This window comes from Humulus lupulus, chromosome 2 (assembly GCF_963169125.1).
Source record: "Humulus lupulus chromosome 2, drHumLupu1.1, whole genome shotgun sequence".
Taxonomy (NCBI): domain Eukaryota; kingdom Viridiplantae; phylum Streptophyta; class Magnoliopsida; order Rosales; family Cannabaceae; genus Humulus; species Humulus lupulus.
In genome coordinates, this window is record NC_084794.1 from 270,713,343 (window position 1) to 270,727,794 (window position 14,452).

At 32.3% G+C, this 14,452-nt stretch overlaps 1 protein-coding gene across 1 annotated transcript; it reads right to left on the reverse strand.

Moving 5' to 3' along the window:
* Positions 1-6,846: 6,846 nt before the first annotated feature.
* Positions 6,847-7,891, reverse strand: LOC133819400 (small ribosomal subunit protein eS21y-like). Its single transcript, XM_062252650.1, has 3 exons — positions 7,733-7,891; positions 7,493-7,625; positions 6,847-7,054 (listed from the first exon to the last, which is right to left on the reverse strand). Exons 1-3 carry the CDS (start codon positions 7,780-7,782, stop codon positions 6,989-6,991), a joined length of 249 nt encoding a protein of 82 aa, XP_062108634.1. The 5' UTR covers positions 7,783-7,891; the 3' UTR covers positions 6,847-6,988.
* Between the last annotated feature and the right edge of the window lie 6,561 nt (positions 7,892-14,452).

Consider the following 14,452-nt stretch of genomic DNA (forward strand, 5'->3'; position numbering starts at 1 on the left):
ATCACCACTGAACTTACATGGATTAAATCTCCGCTGAAAGAGTTGAAAGTATTACAGCCAAGTACCCCAATTGTTTGATGTGATAATCTGAGTACCATAATGTTGACTGCTATACAAAAGCCATCTCAAGTTCCAAATTTCCAATTCTAAGAGACAAACTCAAAGTTGAAGCACTTTCAACTATAGTTTGAGGGGGTTCTAAAGTGAGCTTAGTTATATATTATTCTGTTGTAGTTGTTAGCTAAAGTTGTTAGTTGCAAGTTGTTAATAGCTTCGGACTATATATATATATGTGTGTGTGTGTGTGTGTAAACTCGTGTAATCTTATTGAAATATACAGATAAATACAACACATTATTCAGTTCAATTACTTTTCTCTGATTTCCTTCACAGACACCACAGAACCACCATCAAGGGTGAGTGATTTAATGCTATGGAAATATTTGGTATGATTTCAACCAAGAAACGCGAAGGTCTCTTTCAAAGATTAGTCACATATGTAAATAATTTTATACATCTATTTGACTTTGTATACATAATTAATATATTTTTATATATAATAATAACATAATTTTATATTATTTGTGAATAAAATTATAGAAATATTATTCTGTAATTAATATAATATAATGGAATCATTTTGGTTCTGTGAAGGAGATTTCATCCTATTCCACTTAAAAATATGTATACATATAATCCCAATGTGTGACAATTTCTTTAATTTACAAGTCCATACACTCATCAAATTTATTATAAATTTAACCTTACCAATATTCATAAGGTCTATATATTTTATGTAACTTTATTTTTTAACATAACATAAATTTTTATTTTGTTTTTTGTTTTTTTTATAATTATTTTGAGTTTAATAACTCATCTCGCTGAAACAATTTTATAACCATTTGATTTTAGTTATGATTTCACATTAACATTCAAAACGGATATGTTTAAATTGGATTATGCTTTTACCTTTTAATGGATGGCACAAAACCACAATAATCTACATAAAAAAAACCCCCACAATAATAAATATAATTTATAAGAAAATAAAACTAAATAAATATTAATTATACGTATATAATTATGGAGTTTTCTAATAAAAGCAGAGTCACAACACTTTGTCGAGCAGAAGGATGCACATGGAGGATACATGCTTCTTTATCTCCTGATGGAAGACATTTTATCGTCAAATCATTGAATCAGGAGCACAAATCTCAATGTGTAGTGAAGAATAGGACAGTAACCGCTAATTGGATTGCACATAAGCTTCATAATAGTTTTGCTAGAACACCTGATCTAAGTTTGTAGAAAATGAGGGATGAGTTGAAAGACAACTTTGGCATCGAGGCAACTAACCAATAGTTATGGAAAGCGAGACGGAAGACAAGAGGAGATGTTGGTGGTGGTTTTGTACACTCCTATGCAATTTTAAGGAGATATGTTGTTATGATTCATCGCACTAACCCTGGGAGTGCTGCTATTGTACAAAGTCAACTTGTGCCTGTCAATATAGATGATGGTGAGATTGGAGAAGCCCCAAGAATGCAACCACAATTCAAGAGAATTTTCGTCTGCTATGAAGATGTCAAAAATGGCTTCTTAGCCGGTTGTAGACCATTTTTTGGATTAGATGGATGTCATCTAAATGGGTCATACAAAGGCATTTTTTTGGCTGCTATGGGGGTTGATGCAAACCTCCACTTCTACCCCCTTGCTTATGAAATTGTTGAAGCTGAAAACACAGATAGTTGGAGTTGGTTTTTGGAGTTACTGAGGGGAGAAATAGGGGACACTGCCAGTGGCCAGCCATGGTGCATCATGAGTGATAGACAAAAGGTTAGTGTTGTATCTCCCCATTTAGATTCATTTTTATTTACATGTTTACGTAAATCTAAGACCAAGTTTCATTTATGTAGGGACTAATTGATGTTGTGGCTGCTATACCAGAGGCAGAACACCAATATTGTTGTTTTCACATTGAGAACAACATGATAAAAAAGTTTGGAACATCACAACTAAGGGGTCTGTTTTGGGCAGCAGCTAAGACATCAAATTTCAACACTTTCAAGCGCATTATGGACATGATAAAAGAATTCAACTCAGAGGCACATGAGTGGTTATCAAATATTGAGTTCAATCATTGGACTTTGAGCAAGTTTGACACTAGAGCGAAGGTAGAACACATTACCACCAATTTCGTTGAGTCATTCAATGATTGGATAGAGGAGCATCGTTACAAGCCTCTAGTGGATCTGTATGAAGGGCTAAGAATGCAACAATCAGCCATGATGTATGCTAGGAAAAAGACTGCAGAAAGATGGGAGCACAAGCTCACTCCAAAGGTCCATCAAAAGGTACACAAACTACTCAAGAAAGATCGACGAACACACGTAACAAGGGTTGGTGAAGAAGAATTTCAGGTTTATTATGACAAGAAAAGTTGTATTGTAAGATTAAATGAATGGTACTGCATTTGTGGGCAATGGCAGGTCAGAGGAATATCGTGCATAAACGCAGTTGCTTGTATAAGCAAAATTAGGGCCAACATAGAAGATTATTGCTCACCATACTTCACCACTAAAATGTGGAGGAAGACTTTCCAGAGTGTAATTCATCCCATAGCTGATGAATCTATGTGGCCTGAGTTTGATGATGAAGAACTATTGCCTCTTGTCATAAAGGTGCAACGAGGAAGACCCAAAAAATATCGCAGAAGAAGAGTTCTTGGAAAGGAGAGACCATTGCCATCAATGACAGAAAACCAGCCACAGAGACATGTTTCTAGCACCAAAAAGTGTAAGAATTGTCATGAGTTTGGGCATAACAAGAGGACTTGCAAGAATCTGAGCATCATATCACAAAATCAACCACCTAAAGGCTCTGCTCAAGCACAAGTACCACTTGAAGGCTCATCTCAAGCACAAGTACCACCACCAACAGGCAGGGGCCGCGGAAAGACAAGTGCTTGAGGCAAAAAAGATGCACCAACAACAAAAAGCAAAGGCAGAGATCGAGGTCGAGGTAAAGGTCGAGGGATAGTAATGGGCACACACTTTGAGGTACACAATTTAAACTTGTTTTTTTTTTTTGCTGATATATTAATATGTACTAATGAATTGAATGATTCCAATATTATGATGATATATGTTTGTGGAAGTGCAATTTTGCATACTGTAACACTTACTTGTGGAAGTACAATTTAAACATAAAATAATGTCCTGCATGTTTTAGGTTCAACAATAACTTTTGATGAACATTATATATTTTGTCTTAAGTCATATATGCATTCTCTTGTTCATTTTGTATGGCATAAACCATACATAGTGGGTGATTGTTTTGATGATAGTGCTAGCTTTATTTTGTAAAGCAAAGACACTATAGCTAACTTTGTCTTGATGTATTGTACTAGAAGTTATGGTTTTATGATAGAATTTTGTCATGACATATAAATTTCAATGTTTCAGGTTTAAGTTGGGAGTTTAGATGCATCTCCTGAGGAGATGCACTTGTCTGAAGCACCATTAGATATTTTCTCAACTCAGGATACTTAGTGGAACCACATCCACAACAAAAACTTTTGAAGAACATTATATATTTTGTCTTAGGTTATATATGTCTTCTTTTGTTCATTTTGTATGGCATAAACCATAGATAGTTTTGTTGGCTTTATTTTGTACATGTTTTGATGTACTTTAGTTGGCCTTATTTTGCAAAGCAAAGACAAGCAAAGATAGATAGCTGACTTTATTTTGTAAAGTAAAGATAGCTACTGACTGTTGTGGTTTTATGATGGAATATGCAATGAGTTTCATTTTTGCAGTCTTATTGATGTTTTCTCAAAATTTAAAATGTAGATTTCTATTTTTCAAAGTTAATTTGCAAGTTTTTGACCAAATCAATTTCATATACTACAACCAAATTATGCTTACAGTGTAGCAGGTTTCATAAGCTCGTTTAGTACCATGTATTTTGACAAAGTTTCATATTGGTACCCTCGATTACGAGTATTACTCACTTGGTACCCTCTATTATGAGGTCTTATTTATCAAAATTAATTAACCTTTTTTAAAATAAAAATAATAATAATAAACCAATTAATGGAGGGCAAACTAGTCATTAAAAAAAATTGATGACCAGAATTAACTCGAAGGTACCAATTTTAATTGATCATCAAAATAGAGGGTACCAAATGAGTAATACTCGTAATAGAGGGTACCAAAATAGAACTTTGTCAAAACACAAGGTATTAAACGAGCAAAATTCCTTTTAAAAATTAGTTTTTAGATTTAATCATTTTTTTTAATTATTTTTTATCAATTTAAATTTTATTTTTTAAAATTCTTTCATTAATTATATTTATTTTTTAAAATATATTTTAAAGGGGTTTTTTTTCATAAATATACTTTTCTTTTTAACTTTTTACCGTCCTTAATTTTTTTTTTTAAAACTACTGCCTTAGGTTTTCAAAAAATATGATTTTGAAAGTTTTTTAATTACAAAAATATGGTGTCAAAAAAATAACGATTTGACAACAACTAGACATCATCAACCTACTGCATACTAACACATTAAAAAAATCAAAATATATCTCAAAACAACTAAACATCAATTAGACATCAACGCAACAACATAACAACTATACTTAAACCTAAAAAACTAAAAAAAAAACACAAAAACAACTATACATAAACCTAAACAATACAACAACTACTCTTAAACCTAAACAACTAAAAAACAACACAAAAGAAGAAAAAAAATGCAAAAGTGTAAAGATATAAAAATTTCCCTAAAAATATAAAATTGAGAAAGAAAAAAAAATTGTTAGTCTGTAATTGTTGTGGACAAAAATTGTCTACTTACCAAAAGCCCAATTAGCTAGTCAAACTAGCAGTCATGCCCAATTTGACATATCTCAAGCCTAACGAGGTAATCAGACTAGCCAACCAGGCCCAATCTGACATAAGCAAGTGCCCTGTATATTCTATATGGACCATTCAACAATCAATCCATACCCAGATCCAAATCCGGATACACTCAGTTAGCCAAGGGCGTAAAAAGACTCAAGACAAATGTAACCCTTCCCATGAAATTTGGAAGAGAACCGTTGGAGCGAGTCAGACGGATCAAGGAGACGAGAAAGTAACGAGATGAAGGATGACCAAAAGAAAAAACTCGAGGGGTTCAGAGGAGGGGATGGGAGAACAAATTCTTGAATGATTCTTTCTCTAGCGATATTCTCTCTAACCGAACTAGTCGAATCAATTTACCTAACCTGACTAGACTTTAGCTCCGTCGTCACCTCCACATTCACTATTACTCATCTTAAACTATTGATTATGTTGTTATCTTATCGTGTTATCGATTATTCTATTACAATCCAACTGACTTGAATGTCGGAGTCACTTTGGCTGACACCCGACCGGTACTTCCAATTGAAATCTTGTCTCACTCTTTGTTCTTGACAAGTTGTTGGTGCCCAAATTAATCAATTGTAGGAAATCACCTCTACAGTAATAATGTGATTTTTTTTTGGCGAAATCAAGTGCATTATGTAAATTTCTCCAATTTAAATTATTTAACGCGTAGCCCAATAACATTTCTCCATGTGTGTCCTCACTGGCATTTAACGGGCTTAGCTGGTATCTAATAGCAAAAAGGCATTGGGTGCAACGAAAGAGTAATGGAAATGAGTTTTGCCGTCAAAATTTTTTATTGGGAGCTAAGTGTAACTTTTGCAAAAGAATAGAAGGTTTTGTCGCAAATATCACGAAAGCTAATGTACAACTTTAACTAAGAGTATAAGAACATTATTCAAATTATATGAATGAATTGTAATAAGATTAAAATCCTTGAATTAACTTTAGAAATTTACAAAAATATACAGATGTGTCAAGGTTGGCAGTAATGGTGAAAGAAGAAGAAGAACAGAAGAGAAGGGGGATGAAAATATTTTGTAATATTGTATATTAAAAAAATAAGGTTATTTGCGACGAAAATACTTAAATTATTACATTTGTAGCACTTAAGTACGCAAGGTATTTTTTTGGCGACGAAAGTACCTTCTGTCAATATTTCAGTACAATTTGGTACAACCGACAATTCTCACCGTTAAGTTCATCAGTAACACGTAGGCAAAAGTACCAAATTTATTAGCAACGAAAGTACCCAATTTAAAATATGTTTGCAACGAAAGTGCCCAATTTAAGAGATGTTTGCAGTAAAAGTACTCAAGTTATAAAAAAATTTCACACCATATAGGCAGACCTAACGACAAAACAAATAGCTGCACTAAACTGCAACAAAACATAGACGGATAATACTTTTGCCACCAAAAAACTAACTCTCGTAGTTAAGTGCTACAAACACAAGTACTTTCACCGCAAATATACCTAAAAAATTCAATTTAAGGTGTGTTTTGTAATTAATCCTATATTTATTATAATTGTAATTTTTTAAACATTGATAACGCTGAAAACACAATAATGTACAATATATTTTATTTTAAAATTCAATTGTTCAATTCATGTTCTCGTAACCAACGTAGTAGTCTTTTAAGACTTAAAAGACACTAAAATTTCTATCTTAGTATGAACGAGGTAATGAAACATTCAGTAAATGACATATTGACATGGTCAGAGTTAATTCATTATGCAGCCTCATCATAAGAGCTATTTTGCCAAGCTATAACAACTCTGGCTTAAAATGTAGAGCATGGGACGGGCACTTGTGGTGTTAAGCTTCCAATTCTATTAATTAATTAAATTCGAAGTAATGAAAATGGAGATGTATGGGTGTCGGATTAAGATAGAAACAACCTCAAAACAAAGAAATCCCAGTAACAGAATGTGAGTCAAAACTTAATAAGATTTCAATAACTCAATGGTCTAATACAATCAAACCAGAAATCCAAAACCGCACAAACATAGAAACATTTTCAGTGTTCATATGACTAAAAGCTAAACAAAACTCATCATCAGACAATCGAATCCTACTGTTGTCGGAGTTCAGTTTTCTTTTTTTGCCAGAGCCTATCAATTGCACTGTCAGCATCACCCTGCAAAATAAATGAGAAAAAAATTATATATATGACATGTATGGCCTAACTCAAAGCCAAGCATGTTTTAATATATGACACTAAACAATTGAAGCCTTAAGTTTTCTAGCGTGTAAAAGTCCAAAATTTCAAACAAACAAACCCCATGTTATAAGTATATACAGCGAAACTATGATCAAAATATAAGTTATGGTACTTAACAATCCTGATATATACTCCATCAGCCCTAAAATACCCAATATTGCAATTGAATAAATAAATTGTCCATGACCACTAGCAAAGATAATTCATTGTACATACAACTCACAAGTACTCACAAATTTCAATGAATTCAGATAGTTCAAATGCACAATAAACAAGAAAACATTACACAACATCAAATATATGGGTATATATAGTATACAACCACGAAAACCGGATTGTAGAAAAGACTCATACCTGGGCACGGACGAAGCCGCAGAGAGCATAAGTGGTGAACTGGCCGGTGTAGACACCATTTTCGTCAAGGTGCCCAATATTGACCTGTACGGACGCATGGTCCTTCGAGGTGATGAGCCTGTTTGTGGCAGAGCTGTAAAGACGAACCAAATATTAATCGGAAATCCCCCTCTAAAATACACATATATATACATCAAAAATCGATTATAGATCGTAGATTGAAGAAACGAGATCGAGTACCATTTTCGGGGAATGTAAAGCTCGGTGATGACTCCCTCGTCGTTCTGCATCTTGACTAGAGAGAATCTTCGACAACGATGGCGTAGAGGAACTGTTGGAAAAGAAGCAAACAGCTAGGGTTTCTTTCTCGGCAAACTTGAGCGCTGGGAAAAAAGGAGATATTTATATAGCAACATCTACTTTAAATATTGATCCGACGGCTAAGAATACGTTGCGATGGGCTTTGGATTAAAGCCCATTACAATGGAGCAAGTTGGGCCTCTTAAACTTGGATACAGAGCTGTAAAGCCCAATATTTACAAAAGGGTAGGGTAGCCCTTTTTCGGCTCTTTCGAATATATATGTACACTAAGAAGTAAAGAACGTTTTTTTTTTTTTTTTTTTGAAAATTACATATTATAGGAGATTTTTAATAGATTGTGCAAAAATATGGTTTTTTTTTAAGAAAAATTAATCTGTGGTTTTTTTTAAAATTTCACTTTTATGGGTTTAGTTTCCCATAATTTGGAAGGGTATGTTTGTAATATTTGATTTTTTTTTTTATATTAATTTTATATAACTATTTTTATATTAATTTTTCCATGGTTGTTTTGCAAATTCTTTATTAATTTTTTTTTTAATATGAATTGTATTTATTATTTTTTTTATTTATTATAAACATGTTTTTTCTTTTTCTTTTTTCAAAACCTAGGTAAGGTAACCAGTTAGTTAATTGATTTTTCAAAGTTATGTAAAAAGAAATCCTACAGCTAGGTTAAATAACATTTATCCAGATGGGTAACCAGTTACTTGTTTGATTTTTCACAGTTATGTAAAAAAATAGTCTTAGAGGTTAAATAACATGTATCAGGAGGGGTAACCAGTTACAGTGAGATTAGTAATTTACGGTCATAAGAGGTGTAACCAGTTACCATAAGAGGGGTGACGAGTCACTCATATTAGAAATGAAAAGAAACATCACATTTGAAGGGGAAAAAAAAGGAAAAGTAAGTATGATTTAGTAACCTAGGTAACCAGTTACCATAAAGAACCCATAAATATACAAACACATCAGAATGTGAAGGTAACCAATTACCACAAATCTGAAGACAGAAAAAAAAAAAAACAAATTTGACCACGAACCACATATATAAAATCCTATCTTTTTTTTTTCTTGTAATAAATTTACAATTTTTCTACCTCTTTTGCATTTTGGTAAGAATCTTCTTCATCTGCATCATCTGATGGATCCAAAACGGGTATGTTTAAAAATTTATAAATCGCAAGTGCACGAATCGTTCATAAAGAATAGTGATCGTGTAAGCAAGGATGTCGAACCCAAAGGAGTTGTCTAAAATTAAAAAGAAAACTATTTTAAACCAAAATTAATAAATTCTAACCTAGCCCCAAAGATTGATAAGAATTTGTAACAATAAAAATAAAATAAAAGACAATAATAAAGAAATTAAAAACAATGTATAAACATAAATTAATAGTAGAAATCAAGATGGTAAAATAAGATTACTAAGGATTAGAATCCACAAAATATAAGTTCAATAATATTTATAAGTATATTGATTCCCAAGTTTTAATGATAGTTAAAATAAATCAAACTATCATTTTCCAAATAGATTTATAATTTTAAGCACAAATTACTTCTTAAAAAGATAAGATTTTTCTTCACTTTTCAAAATTATAATTTCAAAGCATTTAGTGTAAATCAATCTAATGAAATAACAAATAAATCAATGAACATTATTTATAAGGCAAAACATAATATTTTTGTTCTAAGCATGGATGTGTACAATTTAATGACACATCTTACACAAAGAATATTATGTATTTGCACTAATGAAGAACAAAGTTTAAATATGTGCTAACAATCCAAAGTACATGATATTTAAGATGAAAGAAGATATTTGAAGAAGAAAATTCTATAAACTTTGTTGCACAAAATGGGAAATCAACATACAAAATAAATATTATCTAGTTACATATTGTTTCATCATCACCTTAATAATCTTAAAAAGATTAGAAACTCATAACTAAAATAGCAAATACAAACTAAAAATTACAAACATAAATAGGAAAATTTGAAGGAGAAACCCCCAAATATTTCCTCTAAAAATACATAGAAAGCAACTGTTAACCGAGATTTTCGACAACTATATTAATGAATACTATTTGCTAGTGATAATAATGAAAATGGGAAATCGACACGAGGTTTTTACGTAGTTGGGGCGTTAACTAGCCTTAGTCCACGAGTCCATATATTAGAGCAAGAAGAAGCTTTTACAATGGAGTTTTCTGGCTATATCTGGAGAGAGTCTCTGCCCTTTTTCCTTTTTTCTCTCTCTCTTTTCCTGTTGTCCTCAACTCATATTTATAAGCTAAGGGGGGCATCGGGTCTGGGTCGCACCCGACCCAGGCCCATCAGAGGAAAGTGTAGAGGGGCCCTTTTTAGTGAAGGCCCAATACAAAAAGATATACAATACACATAATACAAACCAACTAAGGCCCAATTAGTTGACCTGAGACACCAGCCTTCGCCCGACAAAACGGCGCTTGGGCTCTGATCACTTCGAGTCACGAGGCTGATTCAGGAGACAAGACCGGTCAGGGTACTTGGCTGCGCAGTCCTGACACATCAGTGGACAATCCCAATGCTGCCTTTTCTGCAGGCGAAAAGTGGGGGGACAATGCCCACGCGAACTGAGGCGGTCTCAGGATCCTGGGCGCCCGGCCCTTCAACTGGGGAGGAGGCGATCCAGGTCCGTTTACCTTTGGCCTGCTACATTTACCTCGGGCCCGGATCATTCCAGGCTCCGGGACGGGGACGTGTAAGCCGCGACGCCCCGGGCGCCCCGGACATCCTCGGGACATTCCAAGCTGAAGATGAACCCGGAGGGACATCCCGGACCCTTCTAAACGGGCCCAATCTGGAGTTCCTGGGCCAGGCCCGAATGCCGAGTCGGTCCACCGACCGTGGGCCAGTGCGAAGGCCCAAAGCCCTTCCAGGAAATGGGGATAACAGTAACCAAAAAGAAAAAAAAGATGAAGAGAATTGAGAGGTTTTGAATGTGTAGAAATTATGGTATAGTAACCTCTCTCCCAAAATGGACCCTAAATCCCTTATTTATAGCAAAAAATGAGGTATTAAAATAATCAATTTAAATTAATTATAATATGGCAAATAGGGGTAAATTATAGAGTGTAATAATGATGTTTTTGGGTAAAATGTGTCGAAAGTGTGGTAAAAAATGTTGCATTTTTAGACAAAGGGACAAAGTTGAAATTGTTGGGCTCCATGAGAGAAAAGATGAGCTGGGCCGAATTGGCTAGGGTGTGTTGGGGGTTTGCTGGCAAGAGCTTGGGGCGGCTGGCAGGTGCTTGAGGGTCGGCTGACAACAGGCGTGGAGAGCAGGTGCAAATGGATTTGAGGAGTGATGCTGCTGGGTGCTATGCTGAAGTGGATGGCTGGCTGATGGCTTTGGTTGGAGCTTCAGCCATGAGATGCTAAACGTGGTGCATTAGGTAATGGGCCTGGAAGGTGGCAGGGCCCAAGAGGCTTATGGCTTTTGAAAAATGTCATATTCTTTCTTTTTCAGCTTTATATCATTTATTTTCTTTTCTTTTCATAGCCAAAAAATACAATAAATTCCCTACAAAATAAACATAAAATAAATCATAATAAAATATTTTCAACTATAAAATAAATCAATTTGATTCTTTGAAAATATTAATTATAACTTAATTTATATTTAACATTTAATTTCAATGATACAACATTTTTTTTACTACAAACTAAACAACAATAACTCAAATAATTAACTACAATTTTTTATAACAAAATAACTATAAAAATACACAAAAATATATAAAATCATGATAAGACTAATAAATTCAAAATTACTTAAAAACTTAATAAATTATTTAAAAACTCAAGAATTAAGCAACAATTAGCACATAAAAAGTGGTAAAATAACTCTATTTTGTAGAGTTATCATCATCTTCTTCTTTTTATTTTCTATATATAAATATATATTTAATTATATATACTATAATATATGTGGTGTGTAGATGAAACCAGGTTGATTTTGTTCTTGTTTAGGTAGCTTTTTCATAGATTCTCAAAACTTTTCTGACCAAAAGATTCTCACTTTCTGACTCAAAACCCTCAAATTCGAACTGGTTTCCTTCCATGGCGATCTACCACCACTCCTCGGGTTTCTTTTATTCATTCTCTTTCATATATTTTTTTTCTAACAGAGAAACAAAAATGGATGAATCAATGGCTACAAGGTATTGGTGTCACATGTGTTCCCAAATAGTCAATCTGATCATAGAGGTGGTCGAGATCAAATGCCCATTTTGCCAGAGCAATTTGAACGGTTCAGATGATCACTCACCTGAAGCTCGCAATGCCGAACCCGACTCTGAATTCGGATCCGATCGAGCTCTCTCTCTCTGGGCCCCGATATTACTCGGCATGATGGGTCATCCCCGTCGCCGGAGAAGATTCAGACCCATGGAGTTCGACGAAGAAGACATATATATTATAATTATATATACTATAATATATGGGATGTTAATTAACATAGTACCTTTAATTTTGATTTCCAATATGGGATTAGTTTTCCCATGAATTAAGTTTTTGTTAATTAAATTTTCCCATACAAATTAAGAAAAGTTTAACTCCCATATTTTTGCAAATTGATGGCTAAAGGCCATATTTTTTAAAAATTCCCTTTTTTTTTAATTGGGAAATTTACAGAAAATTTATAAATTTTAAAACTTAATATAAAAATATAGGAATTTGATTTGTTCATTTTTTGCATGGATCTTTTAGAAAAATATATATATACATTTTTTTATGAGAGTTTATAGATTTTTATTTTAAGATTTGTTTTGCGGTATGTTATGTTTTCTCTTGATCGAAATGTGTGTCGTTTGAAGAAGTTTGAAACTAAAAATGTTAACTAGTAGATAGCTTTGGAGGGATTAGTTAATTTGTTTGGCAATCAAAAGAGGTAGTTAACAAAATATATTTAATGCCTTCTTTTTGTCATTTCTCTATAGATAGGTAAGGTAAATATTTTAGATGTAGGAAGAAGTTTTGCTTGCTTCACTCATTGCAACTTAAATGAAGAAAGTTTGGGTTTTTTTTCTAATGAACTCTAGGTAAGGTAAGTAACGAATTTTTTATAATAACAACTTAAACATTTGATTTAGTATTGTTTTGTTGTTTTTAAAAATAATAATAATGATACCTGTACATGTTTTTAACATCAACGTAAGTTTTTTATCAACCAATCACATTTATGTAAGATGAGTTTCATTCAGTTAAAATAACTTGTTACATAAACATGTATAATATTTTAGTGTATCTATATATGGTTACTTTTTTTTTCTCTATCTTTCATACCACTGATTAAGGAGTTGCTTTGGGAGTATATGAACTTTAAATAAGTTTTTAGGATAGGTAGGTTTCAACCCTGCAATAGAGTTGTGGACGAGAACATGCAACAATGAATGGTGTTCTCATTTATAATGTTAGGTAGTTAGGGACCGATCTTGTGGTGAAAAAAGTAAGGATGCAAATAGAGTAGGGTGGGGGCAGCTTTTCATTTACCACTTATATTTTCCATGCTACTAATTTCTAAACTATGCTTACCTTTCATCCCTTAATTTATGATGAAGTAGTTTTGTAAAATTATCTTCGTGAAATAGGTTCTTTGTTGAGGAATTAGATTTTTCATTTAGAATTATCATTTTATATAAAAAAAAAATATAATTAAGTATATATGTGTATATCAAAACACTTAAGTTTGAGTTAAATTTATCAATAAATTACTTAAAGTTATTATAATAATATACTTTTTTAATTAATAAAATATATAAGAGAACATATAAACTTTATTATTCTTATGATACATCTATTCTATATAAAAGTGGGTAAATAATAGAAATTTTTAGTATTAATAATTATTTTTGTTAACTTAAACAGAATATACATTTAAAATCTATTAAAAATAAATATTTATTAATTATATTAATATAAATTCAAATATTATAATATATAATTAATATAATAATATTTAATACATGACTAGATATTTAGTAATTACATTAATATAAATTCAAATATTATAAAATATCATTATTATAATAATAAGTAATACATAATCTTAATTTTTATTAAAAAAATTATCATTTATATTTATAAAGAAAATATGTTTTTTATTACTTAATGTAACTTAACTAAATATATAGATTATTACTTAATGTAAATTATCGTCAACAGTGAAAGAAGAGCACGTAAACAATAATCAGTAATGGCCAATAAAAATATGATAACACAAACACGGTTTTTTACGTGGTTCAGCAGTTAAATCTGCCTAGTCCACGAGTCTTTGTTATTAAACTCAAGATGATCTCTGAAAATTCTTCAAGGATGAATTCTTCAGAGTTTTCTCTCAAGATCACAAAAATTCGGTCATTTACAATGGTGCATGACCTCTCTATTTATAGAGAAGATTTCAGAATACTATCCCACATATTTCGGGTAGTTACTCTATATTTGCAAATAAATTAAATGGCATTAAATGCCTGCAATCCGATATAAAAGGAAACGTCCCTTGAAGACCAGGGGGCGTATAACTAATAAAATAATATCCCTTGATTGTAGGGGATTTACAGTAATAAATGTAGATCGCATCTCTTATAGATGACTCATTAGGA